Genomic DNA, 27,838 nt, shown 5'->3' on the forward strand with positions numbered 1-27,838 from the left:
TGAAATGTCGTTACTGATAGTAAACGATTATTCGAAAAAGGCTTGCGCTGCAATTGGTTGCGCTCTTCTACCAGTCGTGCCACTCCAATTGTGTCTGCCAAGGTTTTGGGTTGTTTAATCTTGACATCTAATCGAATTTCATCCCGTAATCCTGCAATAAAACAACCAATTAGGAATGTTTTGGGGAGGCCATCAACTCTATGGGTGAGCCTTTCAAAGGCTTCCTGGTACACAGCAACAATTGATGTTTGTTTCAATCGGGTTAAAGCTTCAAAGGGATCTTCATATTCGGTTGGACCAAATCTTAGTGAGATGGCCTGTGTAAGTTCATCCCAAGTGAGTGGCCCACGGAACTTTGTTAGCCAACGAAACCATTGTAACGCAATGCCTTCCAGGTGGAATGCAGCTAACTGTACGCGTTGTGCAGCTCTAATGTTCTGAAACTCAAAGTATTGTTCAGCTCTATAAAGCCAACCAATTGGGTCTTCTCCGTTGAACTTTGGGAAATGCAGCTTGAGTTGTAGTGGATGTGGGTGATCAAAACTAGCAACAGAAGGGGGGCCGGTTGCTCGATGGGAAGAAGATTCCTGTGCGAATGGGTTGATGTCAGGAGGAACGACTTGCGTACGTTGGGTGGTACGAATGGCCTGTAATTCAGTGAGAATAGTTTGTAAGGCTGCATTGAGTTGATCAAAGCTGGCCTCGTGCCTAACCAAAGTCTCATTGACTTTGTTGCGGAATTCAACATTAGTTTTCCCACGGGTGTCCATGGACCGAAACTGCTCTGATACCAAATGATAAGTTTAATTCAGAATTTTATGAAAACAGAGAGAGGAGAAAGGCAAGGAGTAGAGTTCTGGAAAATATATCATATCCTTAATTGAATTCAACCGGCTATATAAATAGCCATTACAAATAACAAAAATAAAACAACTTAATACAATTAATTGCTGCAGAATGGAACTGCCGCTGGAGAATAGGAACCTCTTCCTAACTGAAACAATTCCTCTGTATTATTGAATGAAAGTAACTAAAATGCTAATTGAATGAAAATAACTGAAATGCAGTTAATCTGTGTCCTTGTCTGCATTCACGTTCAATGCACCTCTGTCATGCATGCGTTGCATGCATGCATTGAGTGAAGCCTGGAACACCATGTTATGATGTTATCAAAGGTACTGAATAGTGATCACAAAATACCTTCATTGATGTGATACATCGATTTTCCAAAACGCTATCCATACTATCTTTGAACAAAAACACAGTTTTTTCGAAACATTTTTATTTTATTTTTCCAAACAAAATCCTGGCAACTCATTATTTATCAACGTGATGCTTGATTAATAATTCTTAGCCATGACCTGGTGTTGCTCAATATCTACAGCCATCCATCCATGGCCGCAAAATTAATGCCTTCTACAGCCATCCATCCTGTTATTGACTCTTCCAGAACGCATCAAGACCCCGTTAACATGTTTTACAAGTTCCTGCCAGGCGGGTCTAGCTGTGACTTGGTCAGGGTAAGTTTGTAAAAAAAACTTGTATGATGTAGACAATGGCATTCGGACTAGCGTGTTAAATGTGTCAAATAAATTTAATGATGTAGACAGACATCAATACAACAATGATATCCGATTAGTTGGTAACATTAAATATTAACAAAATATGATAAAAATAAACTTTAAAAATAGATATATATCATTGGATCAATGGGACCGATTTGTAGATCCACACTAATCCAACAATATACAAGAATGACTTGGGAATTAATTAATTAATTAGTAAAACTCGAAAGCAAACCTGGATTTTCATAAAGATATTGCGCCACACCCCTGAAGCCAGATTCTTGCAATTATTGTGATCCTCAAGTGCAATAAAGTGTGGGGGTGTAAAAGTCAAAGTCCTCCCAAAGTAAAGGGGGATCTTATTATTTAAGGATGGCTCTGACACAGGCTTTGGATCACCAGAGAAACCTCAAAACAACAACCTTGCTAGCCGCTGGACACATCTTGCCATGATGTTTCAAAGGCTATTTCTTCTCCAGTCTTTCTTACTGTTTTCCTTAACCACTGCCACTGCAACTGCAAAACGTCTTAATACTATTCCAAGGCATAGTCCAATAGGGCCAAGAGTTTGGCGAGACCAGCCTGATAAAACTACTTCGTGTGAAGTTGATGAAGAAGGTTTTGAAACCTGTTTTTACAACCAAACACTTGATCACTTCAACTATAGGCCTGAAAGCTATGACACATTTCCGCAACGATATGTGATCAATTCTAAGTATTGGGGTGGTGCGAATGCATCAATCTTAGTATATCTTGGTGCAGAAGCATCGATTGATGGATATCGTGACGCTGCTGGATTTCTAGATGATAACGCTGTTCAGTTTAAGTCTCTCTTGGTATTTATTGAGGTACGGATACAATTAGTTCACTTAATTTAATTAGGCTTGCCTATGCTTGTATTTGTATATATGTTGTTTTTGGTACGTTGAAAAAGAACCTAATGATTGGTGAAAATAATTTTATATATATATATTTATGTCATCGATCAGCACAGATATTATGGACACTCATTCCCACCTGGAGCATGGGGGAAACGAGGGTATTTCAGCTCAGCCCAGGCTTTAGCAGACTATGCAGCCATTATCATTGACATAAAGGAGAATCGAAGTGCTCAATATTCTCCAGTTATCGTCATTGGAGGATCATATGGTGGAAGTAGGTGGATACGTACTATAACGTTCTGCATGAATATTATTGATGAAGACTTTGATTCCTTAATTCTTTTTCTCTCCATGTTTGTTAGTGCTGGCTTCGTGGTTTCGGCTCAAGTACCCTCACATTGCCCTCGGAGCCTTGGCCTCATCAGCACCAATTCTTTATTTCGATGATATCACACCACAGGATGCATACTATTCTGTAGTCACCAAGGAATTTAGAGTAATATATAGAGTTTTCACCTTTAATTTTCTCATTTTAAATTAGTTTTCTTAATCGATCCAAAGTATATATATAAGATAAATAATATTGTTTTATACGTGGGAATCTTGCGAGTGCAGGAAGCTAGTGAGACTTGCTACCAGACTATAAAAACGTCATGGTCAGAAATTGATGAACTTGCTTCTAAACCCGATGGTCTCTCAATGCTTAGCACGAAATTCAATACTTGCAAGTAATATATATATTTTCATTTTCTTTAACATTGCTTGTTCAACTGAATATATATTCAATATAATCTTACATGCTAATATATAGCCTTGGTATATATTTTGATCTATTAACTATACTAAATTTTCCTTGCTGCAGAAACTTGACTGATGCCAGTGAGCTCAAGGATTACTTAAGGTTAATGTATGCTTATGCTGCCCAGAACAACAGTCCACCAACATATCCAGTTAACGAGGTCTGTAAGGGCATAGATGATGATGCTTCTGGAGATGATATTCTAAGCAGAATATTTCGTGGTGTTGTTGCTTATTATGGAAACCAGACGTCGTGCTATGTCAATAAAGTTGCCTACCAATCTGAAGCAACTCTGGGGTGGAGTTGGCAGGTAAAATAATTACTCTTTTGGTAAATTAATCCGCATGACAATTATTTCATTCTTCCCTCCATGATTTTTATTCTAATATATTACTCTATTATTATAAATGTTCATGAGACCTTTTCATGTTCTTTGTTTCTTCGCAAAACACAATCAACATACAATTAATAGCTTTTATTTAGTTACATAATTGCTTGAGGTTTTTCTTACAATTTAAGATAACGTAATATTTGATTTGTATTATATGTAGTTTGCTAAATTCTTCATTAAAATTGGGAACCACTATTCTTCACGCTGGTAGTATATAGCAACCACTATTTTTGCATCACCACCACCATCTATTTGCCGTAGTCCATCATTATTGCCAGTAATTAATCATTATAACCACTCTTCTACCACCACCACACCTTATGAACACCATTGCAATTACTATCTTGCCACTATTATAACCTATCATTATTATTATCATAGCAATCTTCATCACCCAACACAGCATTATTATCACTATAAATATTATGATTTATATATTCATACCAATATTCACAATCATAATTATTATCACTTTTCAGCTATTGTTATTATCATGAGTAACATCACTTATCTCATCTATTATTATTATTATTATTATTATTCCAACAACTATAAATGGAAATAAATATTTTGTTTTCTAAGAAAATATTTTCCTTATCATTTTCAAAAAAGTGTAAAAATAACTTATTTATTAAGAAAATGTTTTAAAAAATAGTTTTTTAGAAAAATATTTTCTTATAAAACAAACACAGCTCTAGATAATAAAAAAATAATTTTAATTAATATGGTTCATTTTTAATTAATATCAATTAGTGTTAGGACATTAATATTTTTTTTTGTTATTTTATTTATCATTTTTAATCATCGTGTCTTCAATTTATTCTTCTTATTTTATTGATAATAATTGAATATCTATTTTTATTCCATGATTAATTAATAATTAGTGTTGAAGATAGATATATATATATATATATATATATATATATATATATATATATATATATATATATAAAATGAATCGATGAGACCCTCTTAATTTATATACTCTTACAAGTTTAATCTTAAAAATTAAATGTTGTGTGTTTAGAGATGCAGTGAGATGGTGATACCTCTTGGTGTTGGGGATAATTCCATGTTCCAACCAAATCCATTTAATTTGACAGACCATATAGAGCGTTGCAAGAGTTTGTATGGTGTCCGACCTCGTCCTCATTGGGTCACTACCTATTACGGAGGTCATGTATGTTCTCTTTAATTTCTCCTTTTAACTCCTTTATCTTCTATTAATGCATTTTTTCACTTCCTTTTTTATTTTTTCTTTCATTGTATATTTATTTATTTTGTTGATCTTGATCTCGATTTGATATTTATGTACTTATTATGGAGGACATGTATGTGTTTCTATTTGATATTTTGTCCCTTTTTTTTTTTATCACAGGATTCAGTGTATCTTGAACTATATAATAAAGGGCCGTGCTCTTTTATTACATGATTATTAAATAAATTTAAATTATTAGAATTGGGGTTTGTTTTATATATTAAAGAAACCTACTATATACACACAACTGTTAAACTTAGGCTGTTCAACATTATGTTTTTGGTCTTCTTGGTTTGTTTTCTGTTTTGCTAAGTGCTATGCTGATTTTAATTTCAAGCAGTTGATGAAGTTAAGAATTGTGGCAGGATATAAAATTGATTCTTCAAAGGTTTGGTAGCAACATTATCTTCTCAAATGGGCTGAGAGATCCTTACAGTAGTGGCGGGTAAAGAAAGAGAAAATCTTTTGTTTAATTTGTTCTTTTAGTAATCAGGAGGATGTTCATCTAATTTTATAATCATCTTCCTTCTTTCATTGCAGGGTATTGAATAACATATCAGATAGTATTGTTGCGGTTACTACAGTGAACGGTATTCATGATTAATTTAATTAACTGCATACCATGCAGGCATAAATAGAAAAACTTATTAAACCTGGTATAAATGGTTAAATTGAAACTCGACTGACCTACTAATCAAGTGTTTTAAAAAAAAACTAACACTTATATTTTGATAAAAAAGTATTAAAAAAAACAAAATTTAATTTCGATCAAGTTATCATGTTGTGGATTGACATATCGAGCCAATCGAATCAAGTAAGATTAACTTATTGTTTCCATCTTTTTAAAAATAAATAAATAATAAAACAATGTTATTTTAAATTGACCTAGATATATATAACCTATCTAATCTATGATCTGAAATTTAAACTAGATCATAAACTAAACCGGTTTAATAACTTCATACTAGCTAAATTTTGTTGGAATATCTGATTTAATAAAATGTCCTTAATTATTTTCTTGGATGTCCCTATCGACAGGATCTCATTGCTTGGACATACAACGAGCGAATCCAAGTACTGATCCCGATTGGCTGGTGATGCAACGTAAAAAAGAGGTGGAGATAATTGAAGGGTGGATTACCCAATATTACGAAGATCTTTATGAGTTCAAAGATCCCTTTTTAATCATAAGAGGGGGAACAAAAGTAGATGCTGCTGTTTCAGGTTAATTATAAAATTAACTGCAGTTGAATAAGAAATTATTGCAAGTATATATGATTGCTGGGCCACTTTGCCAGCTTTAAATAAGGAACTTGATATGTATGGTTATGTGTACTCCTTCTACAATTCCACTACGTTTCATGTAATAATAAGATGGCCAATTCCTCTTCAATTCTAGTTTTTATTTTATTTTTTTGATAATAAAGATTTATGAGTTTTGAATTACATAAGATGGGTAGCCATGGTAAGTCTAATACACAGTAAGGGGTATTTGAGAGTGTGATAGTGATTGTGGAAATACATCAAAATAATATTTTTTTACTTTTTAAAAATTATTTTTGACATCAGTACCATCAAAACGATATATAAAAACATAAAAAAATAATTTTAAAACAAAAAAAAATTTGAATTTTTTTAAAAACACAGTTTCAACCGCGTTCCCGAACACTGCTTAACATAAATCAAGATTCTTGACCATTGGTGCTTATTTTTTAGAAAAACATTTTACTTGATTTCCTTTGGAAAAGTTTCGTATTGCCATCTGCATGAACTAACACTAAAATCTAACATGACTCGACTTCGTATTATAGTGGGTGAAAGTTGAAGATGAAGAACATGGAATCCAATTAATTTGTTGAGTGGTGTCATAACCTATTTTTGGGTTATTTCTCGATTCACATTTTTTCTCTCTTAAAAAAAAATATACAAAAAAATAAAAAATATTATCAAAAAAATATAACAGTGAAAAGAGGATGCAGAACGCACATAAAATGGTCAAAAATTGGTTAAGGAGGTTCAAAAATACAAAGATTGAAATTTGACAGTTTATCTTTGACCGATGAGAGCCCTATTGATGAAGAAAATTCAATTTAAGAAAGAAAAGTCTAAAATCAGATGTTTATGGACTCAATTAAATTTTATTGAAGGTTTAATTGAATTTATGGAGGGTTTGATTGCAAGAAAAATTGATTTTGGAGTTAATTTGGGCTTTAATTGGAAGAAATTTAAGTTCTGGGGTCAATTTATAATTTTTGAGAGTTAATTTGGTCAACTCAGGGGCTTAATTGCATAAATATTGAAGTTTGATGGCCAATTAGGGACTTAATTGAAGAAATTTGAAACTAAGGACCAAACTAGAAAAGGCACATAAATAGAGGGGCTGTAATTAAAACCGAATCAGGGGCCAAATTAAAGAAATTAAAAGTTTATTGATCAATTCAGGGTCAAATTGTATAAATCAGAGACCAAGGATCAATTTGGAAAAGGCGTCCAACTTTAGGGCTGAGGATTAAATTTGGCAGGGATGCAATTGAATTGATATTTAAAATCAAAATTGCAACTGAGGACTTGATTGAACAAATCACAAATTGAAGACTGATTTGGATTTTGACACGTTTTTGCAGCCCTTTTCTTTAAATGAAACGGCGCGTTTTGTCCAAAACAGCGCCGTTTCATCCACTGTTCATTAAAAAAAAAGACCCAAAACGGTGCCGTTTTGAACGACACCGTACGTCTTCTTCTTCCCCTGGACGTGCAGAAAACAGGGGAGGGAGCTTTTGTTCCCCTGTTTTCATCGACTTCTTTCCACCGCCATCTCTCTCTCAAAAAGACGCCGACCAACCTTGCCCAAAGCTTTCCACGTGTTGGAGAAAAGGGAGAAGATGTGTTCCTCGGGTAGTTTTTGGGGCGACAACACAGTGGCCGCCCCTGCCTTTCTCTCCCCTATTTTACCTATAAATACAGAGGGGGAGAGCACAACAAGAAGAGACGAAGGGAGTAGAGAAGGGAGAGGCAAGAGGACCGAAAGAAAAGAAAAAAAGAAGAAGAAGAGGGAGAATGGTCTGAAGACTAAAACAATAAAGAAAAAAAACAGAGAGAGAGAGAAGAGGTTGCAGCCACCGCGAACCACCAGCGCTGCCGCTTGTCGCCTCCAACAGTACAGCCAATGGTTGCAGCCACCGCAGGTCAGCCCTTCCCTCTTCCTTTTTTTTTCTTTTGCTTCGTCTCACCTCCTTGCTCTCTTGCTCTCCACTGTTCACGTAGTCTGTGAATAGTGGAGAGCACTGTTCATGGCTGGGCCAATTATGGCCCAGCCGAATATTTGGGCCTAGCCAAGTCCAAAGAAAATAATTGGGTCGGGTCCGGCCCAATTCAAAATTTTTTTCTCAAAAATGCTTTTGAAAAATTGTAATTTTTTCGTGTATTTTTGTACTTTGTTTTGTTTAATCTCAATCTGTTTTTTGGCATTTCAAAAAATATGAATCCAGTATTAAAATACCAGGTTTTTGTCAAAACTTTCAAAAAAATACAAAAAAAATTAAAATTTTGAAAAACTGTTTTTGTGCATACGGTCAAGTGTCTCAAAGCTAAAAAATCATAGTGTTTTTTATACACCAAAAAACAATGTTTTAACATGCATTTTTTACTTTAATAACCTGTTTATTGAAGTAAAGAGAACATTGGCCAAAATATCAAAAACAATTTTTTTTTTTTATTTTGTGTTGTTTTAGTATCAGGGATTACGAATTTATACGTAAAATGTATTCCCGATATTAAAAAAGTATTTTCTTTTGACGACATAGAACAATTAGGTTTTTACCCGATAAGAAAAGGATCTCCTTACAGAGGAGGACTTTTCTTAAACCGTAGATAGACCGACAATTAGAAACCACTACAAGACTTTAGATTTTATCAGACAACAAAACAATGCAGCTTACCTTAGGTAGGACGTAGTTGGGGTGCTAATACCTTCCCTTTACGCAACCAGTTTCCGTACCCGATCTTTAAGACCAGTTAGGGTTCCTAGTGACCAGAATACTAGGTGGCGACTCCTAATCAAATTTTTCACTTATAAAAGACAAGAATTCCTTGTCTCCTCATATTTGCCAGATAGACCATTTCATTTTCCTTGAATAGTGGACGATCGCCGCGACGCCGTACACGTGCGACAAGTGGCATGCCACCCCATTAGCCGACCGCTTTCAATTTGGGAGGCCATTAAAAAACACCTATATATATATAGTATTTTGTTTCTGAGTGTCGCACCCGACATCGCGGCGGCCCTAAAACATTTACAAGGAAAGAACTTTTTTCTGGCATCTTGTTCTTTTAGGGGAAAATGTCTTGTTTAAGGAGTCGCCACCTAGTATTATGGTCACTAGGAACCCTGACTGGTCAACATAGATTTTATGGTACGGGACTGGTTATGTAAAAGAGAAGATATTATCAACCCTTAAACGTTCTGCCTGAGGCAGACTGCATTGCTGATTTTGTTTTAAATTGCTAAAAATTTATTAGTTTATGCTATGATGATTTGCTTATAATATTCCTGACTCTGACGTCAGTGAATATTCAACTACGGATACTTCCAACTCTGGCGTTGGTAAGTATTACCTAACCCAAAACAAAAATGAATGGTGTTGCTGACTCTAACTCTTTAAATAAACCAATAAAAATAAATTTAAATATATGCATGTATATTTTTTTATTTTTTTATTATTTTTTTTTGGGCTATGCAAAACGAAAAGCACGCGTGAAGTGGCTTCACGCGTGCATGAGCAGTGCGAAGGTAATTAAATTACCTTCGCACATCTCTTGTAACAATTCAATTTGAAATGAAGATGCAAAATGGGATGAAGGGCGTACCTGCTTCTGGAAACGGCGAAGATGGTTGCAGCGTGATGGTGCCTATTGTCTGTGTTGTAACCCATTTTTGGGTCCCCGCACAAAATACAAAAAAAAAAAATTCAAAATATTATAAAAAATCATAGCAGTGAAAAGAGGATGTCAAAGCGCCCAGAAAATGGTCAAAAATTAGTTGAGGAGGTTCAAAAATACAAAGATTGAAATTTGACAGTATATCATTGACCGGTGAGAGTCCTATTGATAAAGAAAATTTTATTTGAGGAAGAAATGTACAAAATTAGATGTTTATGGACTCAATTAAATTTTATTGAAGGTTTAATTGAATTTATGGAGGGTTTGATCGCAAGAAAATTGATTTTTAAGTCAATTTGGGTTTTAATTGGAAGAAATTAAAGTTCTGGGGTCAAATTATAATTTTTGAGAGTTGATTTGGTCAAATCAGGGGCTTAATTGCATATATATTGAAGTCTGGTGGCCAATTAGGGACTCGATTGAAGAAATCCAAAACCAAGGACCATAGTGAAAAAGCGCGCAAAGTGAAGGGCTGATTTGAAATTGAACCCTTTTTAGGCGCCATTTTTCGTTTAAATGAAACGGCGCGTTTTGGTCAAAACGGCGCCGTTTCATGCGTTTCAATGAAAAAAGAAAACGAAAAAGAAAAAGAAGAGGAAGCAAACGGTGTCGTTTTGAACGGCACCATAAGCCTTCTTCTTCCCCTGGACACGCAGAGAACAGGGAAGAAGAAGCATTTTCCCTCCCATTTTTTTATCCTTTCTCTGTCTCCCAAAACCCAAAAAAACCAACGCCCCGACTTGTCCCTTTACTGACACCATCACGCCCTCACGCCAAAAGACCCATGCCCTACAGAGGTAGGGGCGGTTGTGCAGTAGCCGCCCCCATGCCACCATGCCCTGCACCATGGTAGGACAGGGCATGGTGGCCCTCTCTCCCTCTGCCTATAAATACAGAGGGAGTGCAGGAGGTTAGGGGGGTTTGTCATTTGAAAGAGAAAGTGAGGAAGACCGAGAGAGAGACCGACAGTTATTAGAGAGAAAGAGAGGTGAGACCAAAGGAGTGAAACACCATGGAAGAGCAAGGGACCGAAAGTAGAAACTAGAGGAAAGAAAAAACAGAGGAGATGTTGAGAGGGAAGAAAGGTTTAGAGAGAAACAATCGCCACCACCAGCAAACTTAAACAGAAAAAAAACGAAAAGGAAGCACGGGAGAATAGAGGAAGGAAGGGAAGGAGAAGAGGGGAGCTGAAAGTTAACGGGAAAACTGAGACCAGAAGAGGAAGACACAGACGTTAGTGTCTCTGCACCGCGGAGAGGAAGCACAGCCGCAGTCATCGGGCTTCCCAGTAGCTGCCACCGCCATCAACGCTGCCCAACGCCAGCAGAACTGAAGAGGAAGAAAAGGAGCATAACCGAGAGAGGGAACAACGGAAGACAGAGAAGGGATTGAGGAGAGAAACAGAGGAGAGAAGGAAAGAGAACAGCCGCCGCCTACACCACCACCCCTGCCGCATCCGCTGCCACCGCCATCCTGCCACCATCAACGCTGCCCAACGCCAGCAGAACTGAAGAGGAAGAAGAGGAGCAGAACCGAGAGAGGAAACAACGGAAGACAGAGAAGGGATTGAGGAGAGAAACAGAGGAGAGAAGGAAAGAGAACAGCCGCCGCCTACACCACCACCCCTGCCGCATCCGCTGCAACCAGCATCGCCACCGCTCCAGGTAACTTTCTCCCCTCCCCTGTCGTTTTTCGCTTCAGCTTCATTTGCATGCAGAACGTTTAAGTTCTGCAGCAAATGAAGATTAATTAGCTAGTTACTGTGCTGTGCACAGTAACTAGCTAATTATATTTTGCTGGTTACTGTGCGCAGCACAGTAACCAGCCCCTTTTATTGGTTACGGGCTGGAACATCAGCCCAGCCCACGTGGCTGGGCTGAGTCCAGCCCATAGTATATGGGCCGGGTCAGGCCCAGCCCAGGATGGTTGGGCCAGATCCGGCCCAGTTTTTTTTGTTTTTTTTTTACTTTTTTTTTGTTAAAAGAAAAATTCAAAAATATTTGTTTGTAATTTTACAAGTTTCCCGCGTATTTTTTTTATGTCATTTTGATTAATATCAAGCAATATTTTTTATGTTGCTAAAAATACAAAATTCGATATTAAAATACCTGGTTTTCGTCAAAACTTCTAAAAAATACAAAAAAATTATAAAAAAAGAAAAAATGTTTTTGTGCATACGACCAAGTGTCTCAAAGTTAAAAAATCATATTGTGTTTTTTTTATACACCAAAAAAACAATGTTTTAGCATGCATTTTGGCTTTAATAACTAGTTTATTAAAGTCAAGAGAACATTGGCCAAAATTTCAAAAACAACAAAAATTTTATTTTGTTTATCTTTTAGTATCCGGGATACGATATTACATGTAATACGTATTCCTGATCTTAAAACAATAGTGCTTTTATAGATATTAGAACGGTTAGGTTTTACCCCTTAAAGATAAGAACCTCCTTATTGAGGAGGGCTTTTCTTGAATCTTAGATAAACAAGACCAACAAGTAGAAAACACGACCAAACCTTAGATTTTGATCGGACAAATAAAACAATGCAGCTTACCTTAGGTAGGGCGTATTTGGGGTGCTAATACCTTCCCTTTACGCAACCAGTCTTCGTACCTGATCTCTGAGACCAGTTAGGGTTCCTAGTGACCATAATACTAGGTGGCGACTCCCATTCCATCTTTTTACCGCTAAGAGACAAAGAATTCCTTGTCTCCCCACATTTACCAGATATATATCCATACATGAGGGTGGACGATCGCCGCGACGCCGCACACGTGCGACAGTCTGCTTAAGACCTTTCCTCCTGCTTTCTTTTGCTTTCTCTCCTGGTTCTGGAAACGCCGAAGGCAGTAGCAACGATCTCGGTGACTTTCCTCTGCTTCTTTGCGTTCTGTCTCCTCTAGTTTTGAGATGAAGGAAAGTAAACAATGGTGATGCCGGTTGTCAATAGTCTTTGGTTCAGTGTCGTTTTTTTATTTTTTTGCAGGGACGAAGACAATGGCAGAGCTGATCTGTGAATCTCCTCTGCCTTTCCTTTTTTTTTTTCTGGGTCTCTTCTCTGTGTTCCCGCGGTTCCCCCTCTGTTTTTTTTTCTCTCCGTCTCCCTCCCTGTTCAGCCTCGGTTCTGCCTTTTTTCTCCCCCTGGCTTTTTTTCGGGCATGGCCTTTCTCTAGCTTTTATAGAGCCAGAGAATGCCATGCGGTCACCTCTAAATAATGAGGTGACCGACCGTTTGCAGGAGTAATGAGGGACTGAGGATCGTGCAGTGTCCGTTTCTAGTTTGAAGAAGATGAATAGTGTCCCTTGAAACGGCGCCGTTTTGAGATGTGAAATGACCATTTGCATTTTGGCCCTTGAATTTTTGAAAGTTTTGCAACTAAGCCCCTAGTTAAATTGTAATTGAACCCCTGCATTTTGGCGCCTTTTACAAGCTAGTCCTTGGACTCTAATCTGTTGCAATTTGGCGCCCAATTAACCCCAAACTTTGATATTTCTTCAATTAAGTCCCTGATTTCATTAATTAAATTAATTCCAAGCTCAATTAAGTCTCAAAACTTATCAATTCTCCAATTAAACCCTTGATTTGATTAATTAAACTAGTCAAGAGTTTAATTAATCTCTAAACTTCCAATCATGCTGTCCTTAACTCAAATTTTAATTTATTCTTCATTTATTTCATTTTTTATTTGTTTTTCATCATCATTTTTCATCATTTCTTTTAATTATCATTTTTCATTCATTTTTTTCGTTCTTCATTTTTCAGTAAATAAAATAATAGTAATAATAGTAATAATAATAAAAATAAAAGGGTTAAAATTTGGGTTATGACAGTTGCCCCCTCTTTATAATATTTACTATGCAAAGATATTAAAATTTTTTATTTTCTTTTAGCTTTGTGTAGTAAATTTATAAAGAAAAGTAGATACAGAAAGAACTTTTGCTTCTCTTTGTTTTTTGTTAGAGTCTTGAAAACTTCGAAAATAGTAGATTGACATATGACTTTTACAGGGAGATGTAGAAATCAAGAAACAAGTCATTTGAAAGACGAACCACTTTTTTTTTTTGTTTTGTTTTTGTTTTTATTTTTTTTTTAAATAGATCAAATTGTTTTGGGCAACCTGCACAATGATAAAAGAACGCGAAAAGGGTTTAGCCACTTTTTTGTTTTTTTTTTGTTTTTGTTTTTTTTTTGAAATGGATCAAATTGTTTTGGGCAACCTGCCCAATGATAAAAGAACGCGAAAAGGGTTTCACGAGTGGTCTAATTGTTCCAGACGACCTGCCCGATAGGAAGAATAAAACGCGAAAAGGGTTTCGCGAGTGGTCTAATTGTTCTAGGCGACCTGCCCGATAGCAAGAAGAAACGCGAAAAGGATTTCACGAGTGGTCTAATTGTTCCAGGCGACCTGCCCCGATGAAGAATAAAACGCGAAAAGGGTTTCGCGAGTGGTCTAATTGTTCCAGGCAACCTGCCCGATAGGAAGAATAAAACACGAAAAGGGTTTCGCGAGTGGTCTAATTGTTCCAGGCGACCTGCCCGATAGAAAGAAGAAACGCGAAGGATTTTGCAAGTGGTCAAATTGTTCCAGGCGACCTGCCCGATGTTGAAAATACAGAGAGAGATTTTTTTTTTTAGAAGTGGTCTCATTGTAATGGGTGACCTATCCAAGTAAAAAAAGAAAGGGTTTCATTGTGATGGGTGACCTACCCAAGTAAAAAAAAGAAAGGAAAATGAGGGCTCGAAGGCGCACTCAAAAGGATGGTCGAGGGCTCGAAGGGAAGCGAGGGCTCAAAGGCGCTCGAAGAGGAAGCGAGGGCTCAAAGGCGCGCTCGAGAAGAAATGAGGGCTCAAAGGCGCGCTCGAAAAAGAAGCGAGAGCTCAAAGGCGCTCGAAGAGAAGCGAGGGCTCAAAGGCGCTTGAAGAGAAAGCGAGGGCTCAAAGGCGCGCACGAAAAAAGAAAGCGAGGGCTCAAAGGTACTCGAAGAGGAGGCGAGGGCTCAAAGGCGCGTTCGAAAGGAAAGCGAGGGCTCAAAGGCGTGTTTGAAGGGAAGCGAGGGCTCAAAGGCGCGCTCGAAAAGGAAATAAGGGCTTGAAAGCACCTTAAAAATGATGATCAAAGGCTCGAGGGCGCATTTGAAGGGAGGTAAGGCTCGAAGGTGTTCTCGAAAAGGGAGGTAGGGTTAGGAAACGCAATACCTTGGATGGTCAAGGGCTCGAAGGCGCACTTGAAAGGAGATAAGGGCTTGAAAGCACCCTAAAAATGATGATAAAAGGCTTGAAGGCGCATTTGAAGGGAGATGAGGCTCGAACGCGCACTTGAAAGGAGATAAGGGCTTGAAAGCGCCCTAAAAATGATGATCAAACGCTCGAAGGCGCATTCGAAGGAGGTGGAAAAACATAGAGATTTTTCAAATGGCCTATTTCTCATGGGCGGCTGGCCCAGGTTGAAAAATTCTCAAAAATGAAAAAATTTTCAACATCAATTTCGATCTTTGGCCATTTCAAATTGGCCTTCCACTTGATGGATTCCGTTGGAATTTTCTCATATGAAATTTACAAAACTCATTGTCCAATGTCTCAAAGTTTAGATGATATGCATGCATCTTTACCTGATTTGAAATATAGGCCCCCATTTCTTCTTAGTCTTCTTGTTGCTTGATTGATGAGGACTTGCTACCTCTGATTTGGGTCCTCTTTGTCGCTTGGCTTTTAGCCCAGTCGTGTTGGGCCATGTAAGTCTATTTCCAGATTTGTTTGCACAACTCAGCCTTTGTGGTGCCCATCGTGACCCACTTGCTTGCTAGAGATTTTTTGTCTCATCAAATAATTAGAGAGGATCATTCCTTACTCCTCGTCTCAATGCTAAAAACATTCGGTGTCATTTGCTGAAAGGATCAAACTGTCTTTCATAAACCAAAATGCCCCCTTGTCTTGTTGAAGGAAATTACCATTTTTTTTCTAGAATTTTTCTTTCTAAACACAATGTTGCCCCTTGTATTGGTCATTGCCCCTAAGTGTGCTCTGTCAGAGACTTAGACAAATAATGTTTTTAAGAGACCAATCTCTCATTTCTCTTCTTTTCATTTTGGTGAAGGAATATGGGTCGAGAATAAAGCTTTGAAATCTTGATCTTGCATTTTGAAAACAAAAATTGTTTCGATGTGAGCCTAAAACAATTTGCTTTTGAAATCTTGCAACTCCTTGGTTATTTTCTTTCTTGGAAAATAGATTATATGCTTTTATGTTTGGCAATGAGGTCTTCGGTGAAAATACATCATGAGGTGACCTTTTGTTGCTTTTTTTTTTTAAGTTTTCAAAGTGAAGGGCTCGAGAAAAAGCTTGAGGTTTTATTTAAGAAAAACTTGTCTTTTTTTTAACACCCATTTTTATCAACATGAATAATAATGAGTAGTTTGTTCTTGATGTCATGAATCTTATGAAAAAGTATTCTTTGCATTTTGAAAGCATTGTTTATTGTTCTAGATTGCTTGCTTGCTTGATTAGAAAGGACTTCTACAGGCACGTAACGTAGGCTGTGGTTTTTGGCTATGAAAGAAAAGAATTCATAAGGCTCAAAGAGTGTTTCAGGGTTTCAAAAATTGAGGATCACTATCAGCAGTTCGACTCTTGACGTCATTCATATTTTTTTTGCCGCTCTTCTTTGATTTGCTGCTTCTTCTTTTTTATTGCTTTGCTAGGGCATACTCATTTTATCTTGGATGTCACTTTTTTTTCTAGTGATTTGGGCATGCCCCCTAGCATTTGAGTTTCTTGAGCTTTTATGCCTTTTTTGGCTTTCTCACGGCTTTTTCTCTTTTCTCATTGAAATTTTCTTTTGCCCCCCAGTGTGGGGTGTGATTCTAGTCGGGATTTTTTTCATGAAAGAAAAATTATTTAAGCTCAAAAAAGGATCGCAAGGGATGTACGTATTTCAGAACGTGAAAGGAATAACAAAGATCGGCTTTCCTCATTTCAAGCACCAGCAGCTATGATCAATAAACTTTGACCTCATCCAGTGTAATGGTTTGGTCTTTGCAAAGATGCATTTTATGAGTCATGAGCAATGAGTTCACTACATATCATTATTCATACATTTAAAAACACATGTTTCAAGAGTCATAAGGTAAGGGTGTTTATTCAATTTTTTTTCTTCTTTTTTTTTATCCAATATTCCTTGGTTTATAATTTAGTCACCTCAATGATGGAGTTGCTTGATTCATGCGTCATTCTACAAGTAGAATGTCAAAATTATTGTTTTGAACAAATATCAAATTATTTTTGAAATCAAAATGCAAGTTCAATTTTTCAAAACTCCAATAGGAAAAGAGATGAATGGCGTCTATGAGATCACACAAGGCTTCAAATGTGTATTTGTGAGTTCTTATAAGAAAACTCTCTCAGGAAAATGAATAATGCTTGGTCGTAAATACGATTGAATGACAAACTCATTATTTCATTGAAGTTTTGGAAGAGAAGTTCAACAACAAAGAACTTATGAGAACATCTTGGGCTATGAATACTGGCATGGTAACACATAAAGAGGCTAAACATTTAATGATCATTGATTGGAATTTCCAGAATTTTTCAATCACTCACTTTTCTCGACAATGGCATTTTTTCAACAGTTTGTTAAAGTCATATACAGACCATTCTTGGCCTAATATCACCATAACTTTTTCTTCAAGGTAGTTGATTTTTGGGAGTCAGTGTGAAGAAATTAGCTACAGGAAGGGTAGGTGCCTTCACAACCAACTTCAGTGTCCTTCCCTTTTCCAACCAAAACCGTTCTTCTCAGTCAGGTAAGTAATTTTACCTAACCCAATAGCTTGTTCAATCCTCTCGGCTATAACAACCAGGTCAGTGAAATGTTGCGCAGAGCTTCAACCAGTTATTCAAAGTACGGGGCCTTGAAAGTGATGACAAACAAGTTGATCATCTCCTTTTCCAACAAAGAAGGGTTAACAAACTGCGGCAGCCTCACACCACCTTTGAATGTATTCTCTTATGGACTCCTTGTTGTCCTTTTCCATAGCTTGCAAGCTTGACCGATCAGGGCCTACGTCTATATTGAACTTATATTGCCTCATGAAGGCATCAACTAAATCCTTCCATTTTATAACCTTGGTATTGTCCAACCACATATACCAAGTGAGGGTAGCGTCACTCAAACTGTCTTGAAAGAAATGAATTAATAGTTTCTCATCATCAACCACCTCAGCCATTTTGTTGCAATATGCTTTGAGATGAGTTATAGGGCATTGAGTTCCCGTATATTTGACAAATTCTGGCACTCTAAACTTTTTAGGAATGACAACGTTGGGCACCAAACACATCTCACTAGCCTTTATAGGATCATATAGGCGAATTCCCTCCACTGCCCTCAACCGTTGCTCTAGGGCAACTAATTTGTTCAGACCATCTTCTTTTACCATCTTGCCTTTTTTAGATTCCTTCTCTATAGAATCAATGGTAAACGATATTCTCGTGGGGTATGCTGGTTGAAAATACATGGTTTGTTGAAAGTCAGATGACAACCTATTTGCCCCCAGATTATATGGATTGAAGGGATTTACGAGCATAGGTTCAGTCTGAGCTATATGTGTTGCTTTTCCGGATTTGTCTCTCAAGGCCTGTTCGAGTAGACTAGTAAGCCTTACGACTTCTTCTTTAAGATTGTCCACCTCTTTTTGGTGTTGGGCTTCCAACTGGGCTCTTTCTTCGTTTTCCATTTGTCTTTTTCTTGAACGAGTGTTATAGATGGGTTTCAATGGGGAACTTATATTTCAACTTGCTAAATGTAAATCATGCTATTATGCAAAAATATTGATTCAATTAAAAGTATGAAATACAAACTTGCCCTTCACGGGGTGACAACCTAGTAGGAAAATCCTAATTGTTGAGTGCATCAACGGGTTGGTCATTATCTAGTTTTAAAGGGTCTCTCGCATGCTCAGTGATAATCCTTGAAAGGTCGATATGAGGCTTACAAGTAGTGTGAAGATAGAGGCCCTGAGTAATATCAGTTTGGCATATCAACCACTTTCAAGTAAACAATCAAGCGAGAGTTGGATGGTTTCACGAGTCTTTCCCAGGCTAAAGTCATTGGGGTACCGTTACTCCCCCACTTATTCTAGGTTGTAAAGTGTGTGCTCTCAAAGTGATGCATGACAACATAAACAAGGATGCATGCTAAAGCAGTAAATGCAGGAAAAATAAACAAATAAACACAACAAACAAAATAGCAATAATAAGACAAAATACAAAGCTTAATCCTAAAGTCCCTAGTGGAGTCACCATTCTGTCGCACCCGACAACGCGGCGGCCCTAAAAAATTTACAAGGAAAGAACTTTTTTCTGGCATCTTGTTCTTTTAGGGGAAAATGTCTTGTTTAAGGAGTCGCCACCTAGTATTATGATTACTAGGAACCCTTACTGGTCAACAGAGATTCTATGGTACGGGACTGGTTATGTAAAAGAGAAGATATTATCACCCTTAAACGTTCTGCCTGAGGCAGACTGCATTGCTGGTTTTGTCTTAAATTGCTAAACGTTTATTAGTTTAGGCTATGATGATTTGTTTATAATATTCATGACTCTGACATCAGTGAATATTCGACTACAGATACTTCCAACTCTGGCGTCGGTAAGTATTACGTAACCCGAAACAAAAATGAATGGTGTTGCTGACTCTAACTCTTTAAATAAACCAATAAAAATAAATTTAAATATATGCATGCATATTTTTTTATTTTTTATATATATATTTTTTTATTATTTTTTATTTTTTGGACTAGGCAAAACGAAAAGCACGCGTGAAGTGGCTTCACGCGTGCATGAGCAGTGCGAAGGTAATTAAATTACCTTCGCACAGCTCTTGTAACAATTCAATTTGAAATGAAGATGCAAAATGGGATGAAGGGCGTACCTGCTTCTGGAAACGGCGAAGATGGTTGCAGCGTGATGGTGCCTGTTGTCTGCTTACGACCTTTCCTCCTGCTTTCTTTTGCTTTCTCTCCTGGTTCTGGAAACGCCGAAGGCAGTAGCAACGATCTCGGTGACTTTCCTCTGCTTCTTTGCGTTCTGTCTCCTCTAGTTTTGAGATGAAGGAAAGTAAACAATGGTGATGCCGGTTGTCAATAGTCTTTGGTTCAGTGTCGTTCTTTTATTTTTTTGCAGGGACGAAGACAATGGCAGAGCTGATCTGTGACTCTCCTCTGCCTTTCCTTTTTTTTTTTTTTTCTGGGTCTCTTCTCTGTGTTCCCGCGGTTCCCCTCTTTTTTTTTTCCATAAATATTAAGTAACTATAAAAATAAAATAAAATTTTTTTATATTACACATATTATTTAATTATTTTTTTATTTTTTTTATAACTGAACCCAACTAAGCTCATATAAATTGGGCTAAACCCAATCAATCCAACCCGGTCAATTGCTAAAGCCAGTGACCTGAGCAAGTAGCAGGCGTGAAAGCGCACGCCTGCTACAGGAACAAATGACTTATAAAGTGAATTATAATTCACAGCTACAGTAACAAGTGAATTATAATGTTGCGGAAAGCGGGGAATGAGAAAGAACTTACCTGATGTGGGGAGACGAAGTCGAAGACGATGGTAATGGCGTGCTCTGGACAACGCTTCTGTTTTTCTTCTCGGTCTGTCTGCGTGTTACTGGGTTTTTCTGTTCTCTCTAGTTTTCTTGCTTTTTTGTTCGCTCGTTCTTGGCGTTGTCCTCTGTCTTGTGTGATTCTTGGTTCCGTGGCCTTTCTCTCTGTATTCTTTCTTGTCACCCTTTTTTTTCTTTTCTCCCTCTTTGTTATTCATTCTTCCCCCTTTTTCTCGTGGCCTTCTCTGGATTTTATAAAGACAGAGAATGGCTTCTGTTCGTGCATTCGTGCCTCACGATCATGAGGCACGTTCATCTCTGTTTCTTTGAGAAGAAACAGAAGAGCATCAGTCCTGCAATCAGCTTCGTGGCCCCGGAAATAGCAACGTGGGGATAGTGGGCAGTGATCAAAACAGTTTTGGTCCATTTCCTGTTGAATCGGTCTCTGGTCTGGAGACAAAGTGGCGAAGATGATGAATAGTATTCCTAGAAACGGCGTCGTTTTCCTGAAAAATGGCTATTTTCAACTTGGCCCTTGAACTTCTGACATTTAACAATTGGGTCCCTGATTTCATTAATTAAACAATTCCAAGTTCAATTAAGTCCCCAAACTTCCAATTTATGTTGTCTTGGCCCACATTTCAATTTATTCCTATTTTTTTCATTTTTTTCTCATTTCATATTTTTTAGTTGTTTTTTTTTTATAAAATAAAATAAGAAAAAATAAGAAGAGTAAAAAATTGGGTTATGACAATATATATTAAATATTATTTAAAAGTTAATCTACATTGACTCGGATTTTTTTTTTGTATGGAGTTAGTCTTGGATTCATGACTAATGTCACCAATTTCAAAGGTTAACGCGGGATGATTTTTTTTTAAATTATCTATTTTAATTTCATCTTTTAATATTTGATTTATTGAAAATTAATCTTCGTGCTTTTTTTCATTTTCATTCTATTGGGTTATCTTGATCATGTGTCCATAGTCGCGAGGTTTACAAGTTAACATGAGTTGACTCGTATTTTTTTATTACTTTTTAAAATTAAATTTTTTTTATCCTTCAACAATGCGTTGTTCGATAATTGAGCTTCATGATTTTCTTCAAATTTTTTTAACACAATCACTTTGGTATAAAGACTAGGTCAGATATTTTGCATCTTGACCCGAGTGGGATTCGATTAAGGTTTTTCAACCTTTTTAATTATATTTCTTTCTTAATTTTTATCATTCAACATTTTATTTGCTAGAGATTGAGTTTCAATTTCTTTTTCTTTTTATGGAGTTATAATGATCTCATTTGATTTATTAAGAATTGATCTTTGAATATTTTTTCCTGTATTTGTTTTTATGAGATTATCTCAATCTTATGTTTATAATCGCAAAGTTTACGAGTAAATCTGGTTTAACTAGGGGGTTTTTTGTTTTTTTAATTTTTTTGAGTTTCGCTCTTCAATATTGAGTTGTTTGATAATCCATGTAGGCTCGGGTTAGGTTCTTTTTACCTTTTTTTGTTGTCAATTTTTTTTATTAGGTTATTTATTGTTGTTGTATGTTTTTAATCATATTATTTGAATTACCATTTGAACCAATTACTCAAGTCTCATATTCTTTTTCCTTAGCATTCTTTTTTATGTCGAAAAAAAATGTCTAGCCCGCAGCCACAAATCTATTATCATCCTATTTACCCATACTAGAAAACATAATTCTTGTTTTGTTTATTTATTTATTTATTTTACAACTATGGTTATTGTTTGTTTGTTTTAATGTTGATGTTGTGGTTAAATATAATTATAATAGTTTATAGATCTACGCTACGTTGTAGGTTGGATCAAAACTTTTTTGAAGATAAGAAAAAATATTCAGATTGTAAAGAACTATTTGATATTTTTATTAAACATGGTTTAAAGGGTCAGTTTTGAAACGTCCTGGTATGACTCATTGTCTGGCTTGGGTTTAAAATTAAAACATGTGGGGGTTGTCTTAATATGACCTAGTCAACTTGGCTAGTTCGAAAGCATCCCAACTTACATGTAAGAAAAACATTGAGGATGAAATTGAGGGAAAAAAGACGATGAAATTGAGGGAAAAAAGATGATGAAATTGATTGAGAGTTAAATTGATGAAAAAAACTCTTAACCTAACTTCTTATTTAGCTCAAGTTTAAAATTAAATTGAGAGTTGTCCCAACATGACCCATTTAACTTGGTATGTCCGAAGATAAACTGAATGATTGTGGAAAAAAAAATCTGAGGATGAAATTAAGAAGAAAAAAAATGATGAGATTGACAAGGAAAAAAAAACCTTTTAATCTAGCTTTTTACTTAATCAAGTTTAAAATTAAATCGAGTCGGAGTTGGTCGGACTTGATCCTGTTGATTCGGTTAGTTTAAAAAAAACCCATACGACAGTTTGAAAGAAATTTTAAGGATAAAATTGTGATCCATATTTACTTATAACCATGATTATTTTTTTTTGTTTATCTTGAATTGATAATATGGTAAATAAAGGTTACATATTGTCCTAGTTGTCGAACATGTGCGGCGTCGCGGCGATCGTTCACTCTCTCTGGTATTGTGTATCTATCTAGCAAAAAATATGGGGAGACAAGGAATTCTTGTCTTGTATCAGTGGAAAATGGAATGAGAGTTGCCACTTATTATTTTGGTCACTGGGAACCCTAACTAGTCTTAGAGATCAGGTACAGGGACTGGTTGCGTAAAGAGAAGGTATTAGCACCCCAAATACACCTTAACTAAGGTAGGTTGCATTATTTTATTGTTTGATATATGCTACGGTTTTATCGTATTTCTAATTGTTGGTCTGTTTATGGTTTAAGAAAAGCCTTTCTCGGTAAGGATGTTCTTATTTTTATGGGGTAAAAACCTAATCATTCTATGTCAACAAACAAATATCTTTGTTGTATGAAAATACAATATGATTTTTTTTAGTTTTGATAGACTTGGTCGTATGCAATGAAACAACGTGAAAACATTTTTTTTGGGATGGGCCGGATCGGGCCCCAATGGAAACCGGGCCAAGATCGACCCAAAAATGAAATCGGGCCAGGACCGGCCCAAAAACCTACTTCCCACAAGTCTGGGCTCGGCCCAGCCGTGCGGGCTGGACTGTCCAGTCCACGGGAACAAAAGGCTGGTTACTGTGCTGAGCACAGTAACCAGCTAATTATTTTCATTTGTTGTAGAACGTGAATTGCTCACGGTCTGCATGCAAATGAAGATAACAGAGAAGAGGGGGACAGAGAAAGGGAGAAGATTACCTGGAATGAGGGAGCGTGGTTGCTGGGCTGACGGTGGCGGCGGTTGGGAAGCCCGATGGAGCTGCTATATGCTTCTTCTTCTCGATGCAGAGACACCAATCTCGGTGTCTTCTCTCCTCCTCGTCGGTTTGCTCCTCTTTTCGTTTTCTTCCTTCTAGTCTTTGTTTTTTTTTTTGTATGCTTTCTACTCTCTCTTTATTTCTTTTTCTTTCTTTCTCCTTCCCTTTTCTCTCTCTGTTCTCCTCTGTTTTTTTTCCTTCCCTTTCGTTTTTCTGTTGTTTTCATCTTCTCGATGGTATTGTTTGTCTCTCTCGAAACCTCTCTTCCCTGTCAATATCTCCTCCTTCTCTGTAATATTTCTCTCCGGTCGTTCACTGTTTTCTCTTCTCTATTCTTTCCCCCGTTTTTTTTCTTTTCTCCTCCTTCTCTGTGTTTTCGTTCTTTTTTTTCTCCACCCGTTTCTCTCCAAAATTTCCCCCCTCGTGCTGCTCTCGTCCCCCGTATTTATAGACAGGAGGAGAGAGCAGCTACCCTGTCTCTCTGCCCAATCCTAGAGACAGGGTAGGGTGGCTGAGGCGTCTCTGTGTAGTCGTCTTAGCCGCCCGCAGGGTATGGCTTCTCTGTCCAATCTTCATTATGGTTGCAGGTGAGGGGCGTGGGCTGTGTCAGGATTTGTGCAAGTGGGGAGGGAGATAGTGACTAGTGGAAAACACAAGGGATTAATCTTCTTCTTCCCCTGTTCTTTGCGCATCCAGGGGAAGAAGAAGGCTTATGGTGCTGTTCAAAACGACACCGTTTGCTTCTCTCTCTCTCTTTTCAGTGAAATGCATGAAATGGAGCCGTTTTGACCAAAACACGCCGTTTCATTTAAACAGAAACTGGCGCCAAAACGCATCAGATTCCAAATAAGTCCTTCAATTTGCGCGTTTTTTTCCAGTTTGGTCCTTGGTCTCAAATTTCTTCAATTAAGTCCCTAATTGACCATCAAACTTCAATATTTATGCAATTAAGCCCCTGATTTGACCAAATCAACTCTAAAAAAATTATAATTTGACCCAAAACTTTAATTTCTTCCATTTAAAGCCCAAATTGACTTCAAAATCAATTTTTCTTGCAATCAAACCCTTCATAAATTCAATTAAACCTTCAATAAAATTTAATTGAGTCCATAAACATCTGATTTTAGACTTTTCTTCCTCAAATTGAATTTTCTTCATCAACATGGCTCTCATCAGTCAACGATATACTGTTAAATTTCAATCCTTGTATTTTTTAGCCTCCTCAACCAATTTTTTACCATTTTCTGGGCGCTCTAACATCCTCTTTTCACTGCTATTGTTTTTTTGATAAATTTTGATTGATATTTTTTCTTTTCTTCTTTTTTATGCAGGGATCCAAAAATGGGTTACAACACTAGTATAATGGACTGCTACGTAATCTTAAATCGTAAACCATTTCACTTGATAATTTCTCATCAACTTGAAAAATAAAAGTTTTTCCATTTATTAATTATGAATCCTTTTAATTGGATTATTTTGGTTTAGTTCATTTTAGTATTTGAGGATCAGGCTCAATTTCTACTAGAAAAAAATATTGATATTTTATAATGTTAATTGATGATAATTTTTAGATTTATATGGATATATTTTTAAAAACATATATTAGAATTGCCTCATGTTTATAAATAATCTTCAAATATAGCATTCACTCAATTTTTTAAATGTATTAAGGTATTTTAATATGAAAATGCTACCAAAAACGAAAATTCCCCATTATTTTCTAGTATTAAGAGCAATGACACCATCACCCAAAGAATCATGACCAAATTACCTTTTAACAAAAAACTAGAGTTGAACCTAAACTTGTTATTTTTATAAATCACTTCATGATATATCAATTGAGTTATTTTTATATTCTCTCTAATTAACTTATTTATAAATCACTTCATGATATATTATTTGATTATGATTATAGATTATTTCGCATGTTTAGATATATGTACATGCTGAACAAATTGCAACTACGATAGCATCCATGTTGTTTTCTACGCTACACTATTTGACTAGAAAAAATTATCATTATTTTTACCCTATTTTCATCAGTCTTCACTGTCCCTCAACTCTTACCTATCTCTCACTCCACTCTCCCCTCTTAGCCTATCACTCTCCATGTGCATATATATCTTTCTATTGTGCCTCCTAACACCATAACACGACCACACTAGACACTCACCGCGGCGGTGCAACCCTCTCCCTTCCTCCACTTCCCTTTATTGCTCCAGAAACACATAGTAATGGATCTATTATTTATAATTTTTTTTTTGTAAGTTTGGGTTGCAGCCAAATTTGGTGTAACCTTTGGGATTTTTGGATGTAGTTTTTAGTATTTATGGACTCTTTTTTTTTCTAGCCGAATTTGGTGAAAGTTTAAGCATATTTGTTTGTGCTTGATTTGAACTGGATTTTACAAGTATTTTTTATTATTATTGTATAATTAAATAGAAAGTAGTTTAAAAAAAGTTTTTAAATTCAATGGATTTCATTATTCAGATCATGAATTTGATAGGTTAAGCCGCAAAGCTCGGATTGATCTAATATATCGGCGTTTCAATATTAAAAAAATGTCATTTTTATTTTGTTTTTTAAAAATCAAACCATATTTTTTTACTGGTTGTCTGAGTTACCTTTAAACTTGCTAAGTCGACTGGGTTATATCAGAACAACTCTCATATGATTTAATTTTAAACTCAATCTAGAGAAAAAGTTAAATAAGAAGATTTCTAGATTAACCACTTAAATAAAATTTAATAATAATATTAAATAATTTTCTATAACCTATATAAAATTTTTTATCTATGTTAAAAAACTTTGTTTAGCACGACCAGTAAACTAGTAAAACCTGTAAAATCAGCCGCCGGGTCTACCATGTTCTGATGTTATCAAAGGTATTGAATATTGATCATAAACACAGTCTTTGGAATGGAATACATTGATTTACAATAAGCTTTATTTTGGACCACACTTGAATTATGAGTGTGGATGTGCTGTAGCTTTTCCAGAAGGATTTCTAGTGCACACAGCCGAATAAAGCCATCATAATTTATGTGATTGACGACGAGAGTTCTTCACTATATATCATATGGTCCCCAATTGCTATCAATAATTCTTGGAAGAATTATTGATGTCATTCTTCATATGTAATTGAAATTAAAGAATTTATAAAAATCTACCAAATACTTTGACGAAGACTAAATTATTGCTTAGACCATTTTTTTTATATTAAAAAAACACCCTTGTATTTATTTGGTGTAATTATAGAAATTCAATAAATTCTCTTGGAGAAAATATATCTTTTTTAATTATGGGACCATGCCTGATCGTGTGACACAATGTACTTCTAGGCTTCATGATTTATGTGACACTGACACCACTCTTGACTATCTAGTGCACTCTTTCCAACATTCGATGATTATTCTTCGGGCATGCTAGCTACTTCTATTACCATTATATATATATATATATATATATATATATATATATATATAACAAAAGAATAATAATTGTCACACCCGGATATCGAGGCGACCAATTAAAAATTAATCTAGATTGGAAAAATAACAGATATCTGACATCTTGTTCTTTTAGGGAAAAAATGTCTAGTTTAAGGAGTCGCCACCTAGTATTATGGTCACTAAGAACCCTAACTGGTCAACATAGATTCTATGGACGAGACTGGTTACGCAAAAGAGAAGATGATATCACCCCTTAAGCGTCCTACCTAAAGCAGGCTGCATAGCTGGTTCTGTCTAAAATTGCTAAGAATTTGTTCTCCTTTTTCCCTTTTTTATTCTTCCTTTCATGTTCCTGACTCTGGCGTCAGTGAACAATTCCAATGAATATTTCCAACTCTAGCGTTGGTAAATATCGCACAAATCCAAAAAATACGATACTCCTGACTCTGGCATCAGTGAATATTTTCGCAAAAATGAATTTGAAGAAGAAATTTTCCATGTCATTTTTTTCTTGTTTATCCTTTATTATTATTTGCCCTTTTTAGATGGAAGTAAAAACATTGCACGACATATTGACATTTAACAGTAATAGTCCATAGACTGATCACATCTA

At 36.2% G+C, this 27,838-nt stretch overlaps 1 protein-coding gene across 1 annotated transcript in view; it reads left to right on the forward strand.

Moving 5' to 3' along the window:
• Positions 1–1,952: 1,952 nt before the first annotated feature.
• LOC18094910 (uncharacterized) overlaps positions 1,953–27,838 on the forward strand; it is a 76,814-nt gene continuing 50,928 nt past the window's right edge. Inside the window, exons 1-9 of the mRNA XM_024581830.2 lie at positions 1,953–2,413; positions 2,555–2,720; positions 2,809–2,942; positions 3,062–3,174; positions 3,309–3,555; positions 4,664–4,816; positions 5,260–5,339; positions 5,435–5,484; positions 5,933–6,118. Of these exons, the coding sequence (XP_024437598.2) occupies positions 2,015–2,413; positions 2,555–2,720; positions 2,809–2,942; positions 3,062–3,174; positions 3,309–3,555; positions 4,664–4,816; positions 5,260–5,339; positions 5,435–5,484; positions 5,933–6,118 (1,528 nt within the window). The 5' untranslated portion in view covers positions 1,953–2,014. The remainder of the gene's footprint in view (positions 2,414–2,554; positions 2,721–2,808; positions 2,943–3,061; positions 3,175–3,308; positions 3,556–4,663; positions 4,817–5,259; positions 5,340–5,434; positions 5,485–5,932; positions 6,119–27,838) is intronic.

The sequence above is a fragment of the Populus trichocarpa genome, chromosome 1, assembly GCF_000002775.5.
Source record: "Populus trichocarpa isolate Nisqually-1 chromosome 1, P.trichocarpa_v4.1, whole genome shotgun sequence".
Classification (NCBI taxonomy): Eukaryota; Viridiplantae; Streptophyta; class Magnoliopsida; order Malpighiales; family Salicaceae; genus Populus; species Populus trichocarpa.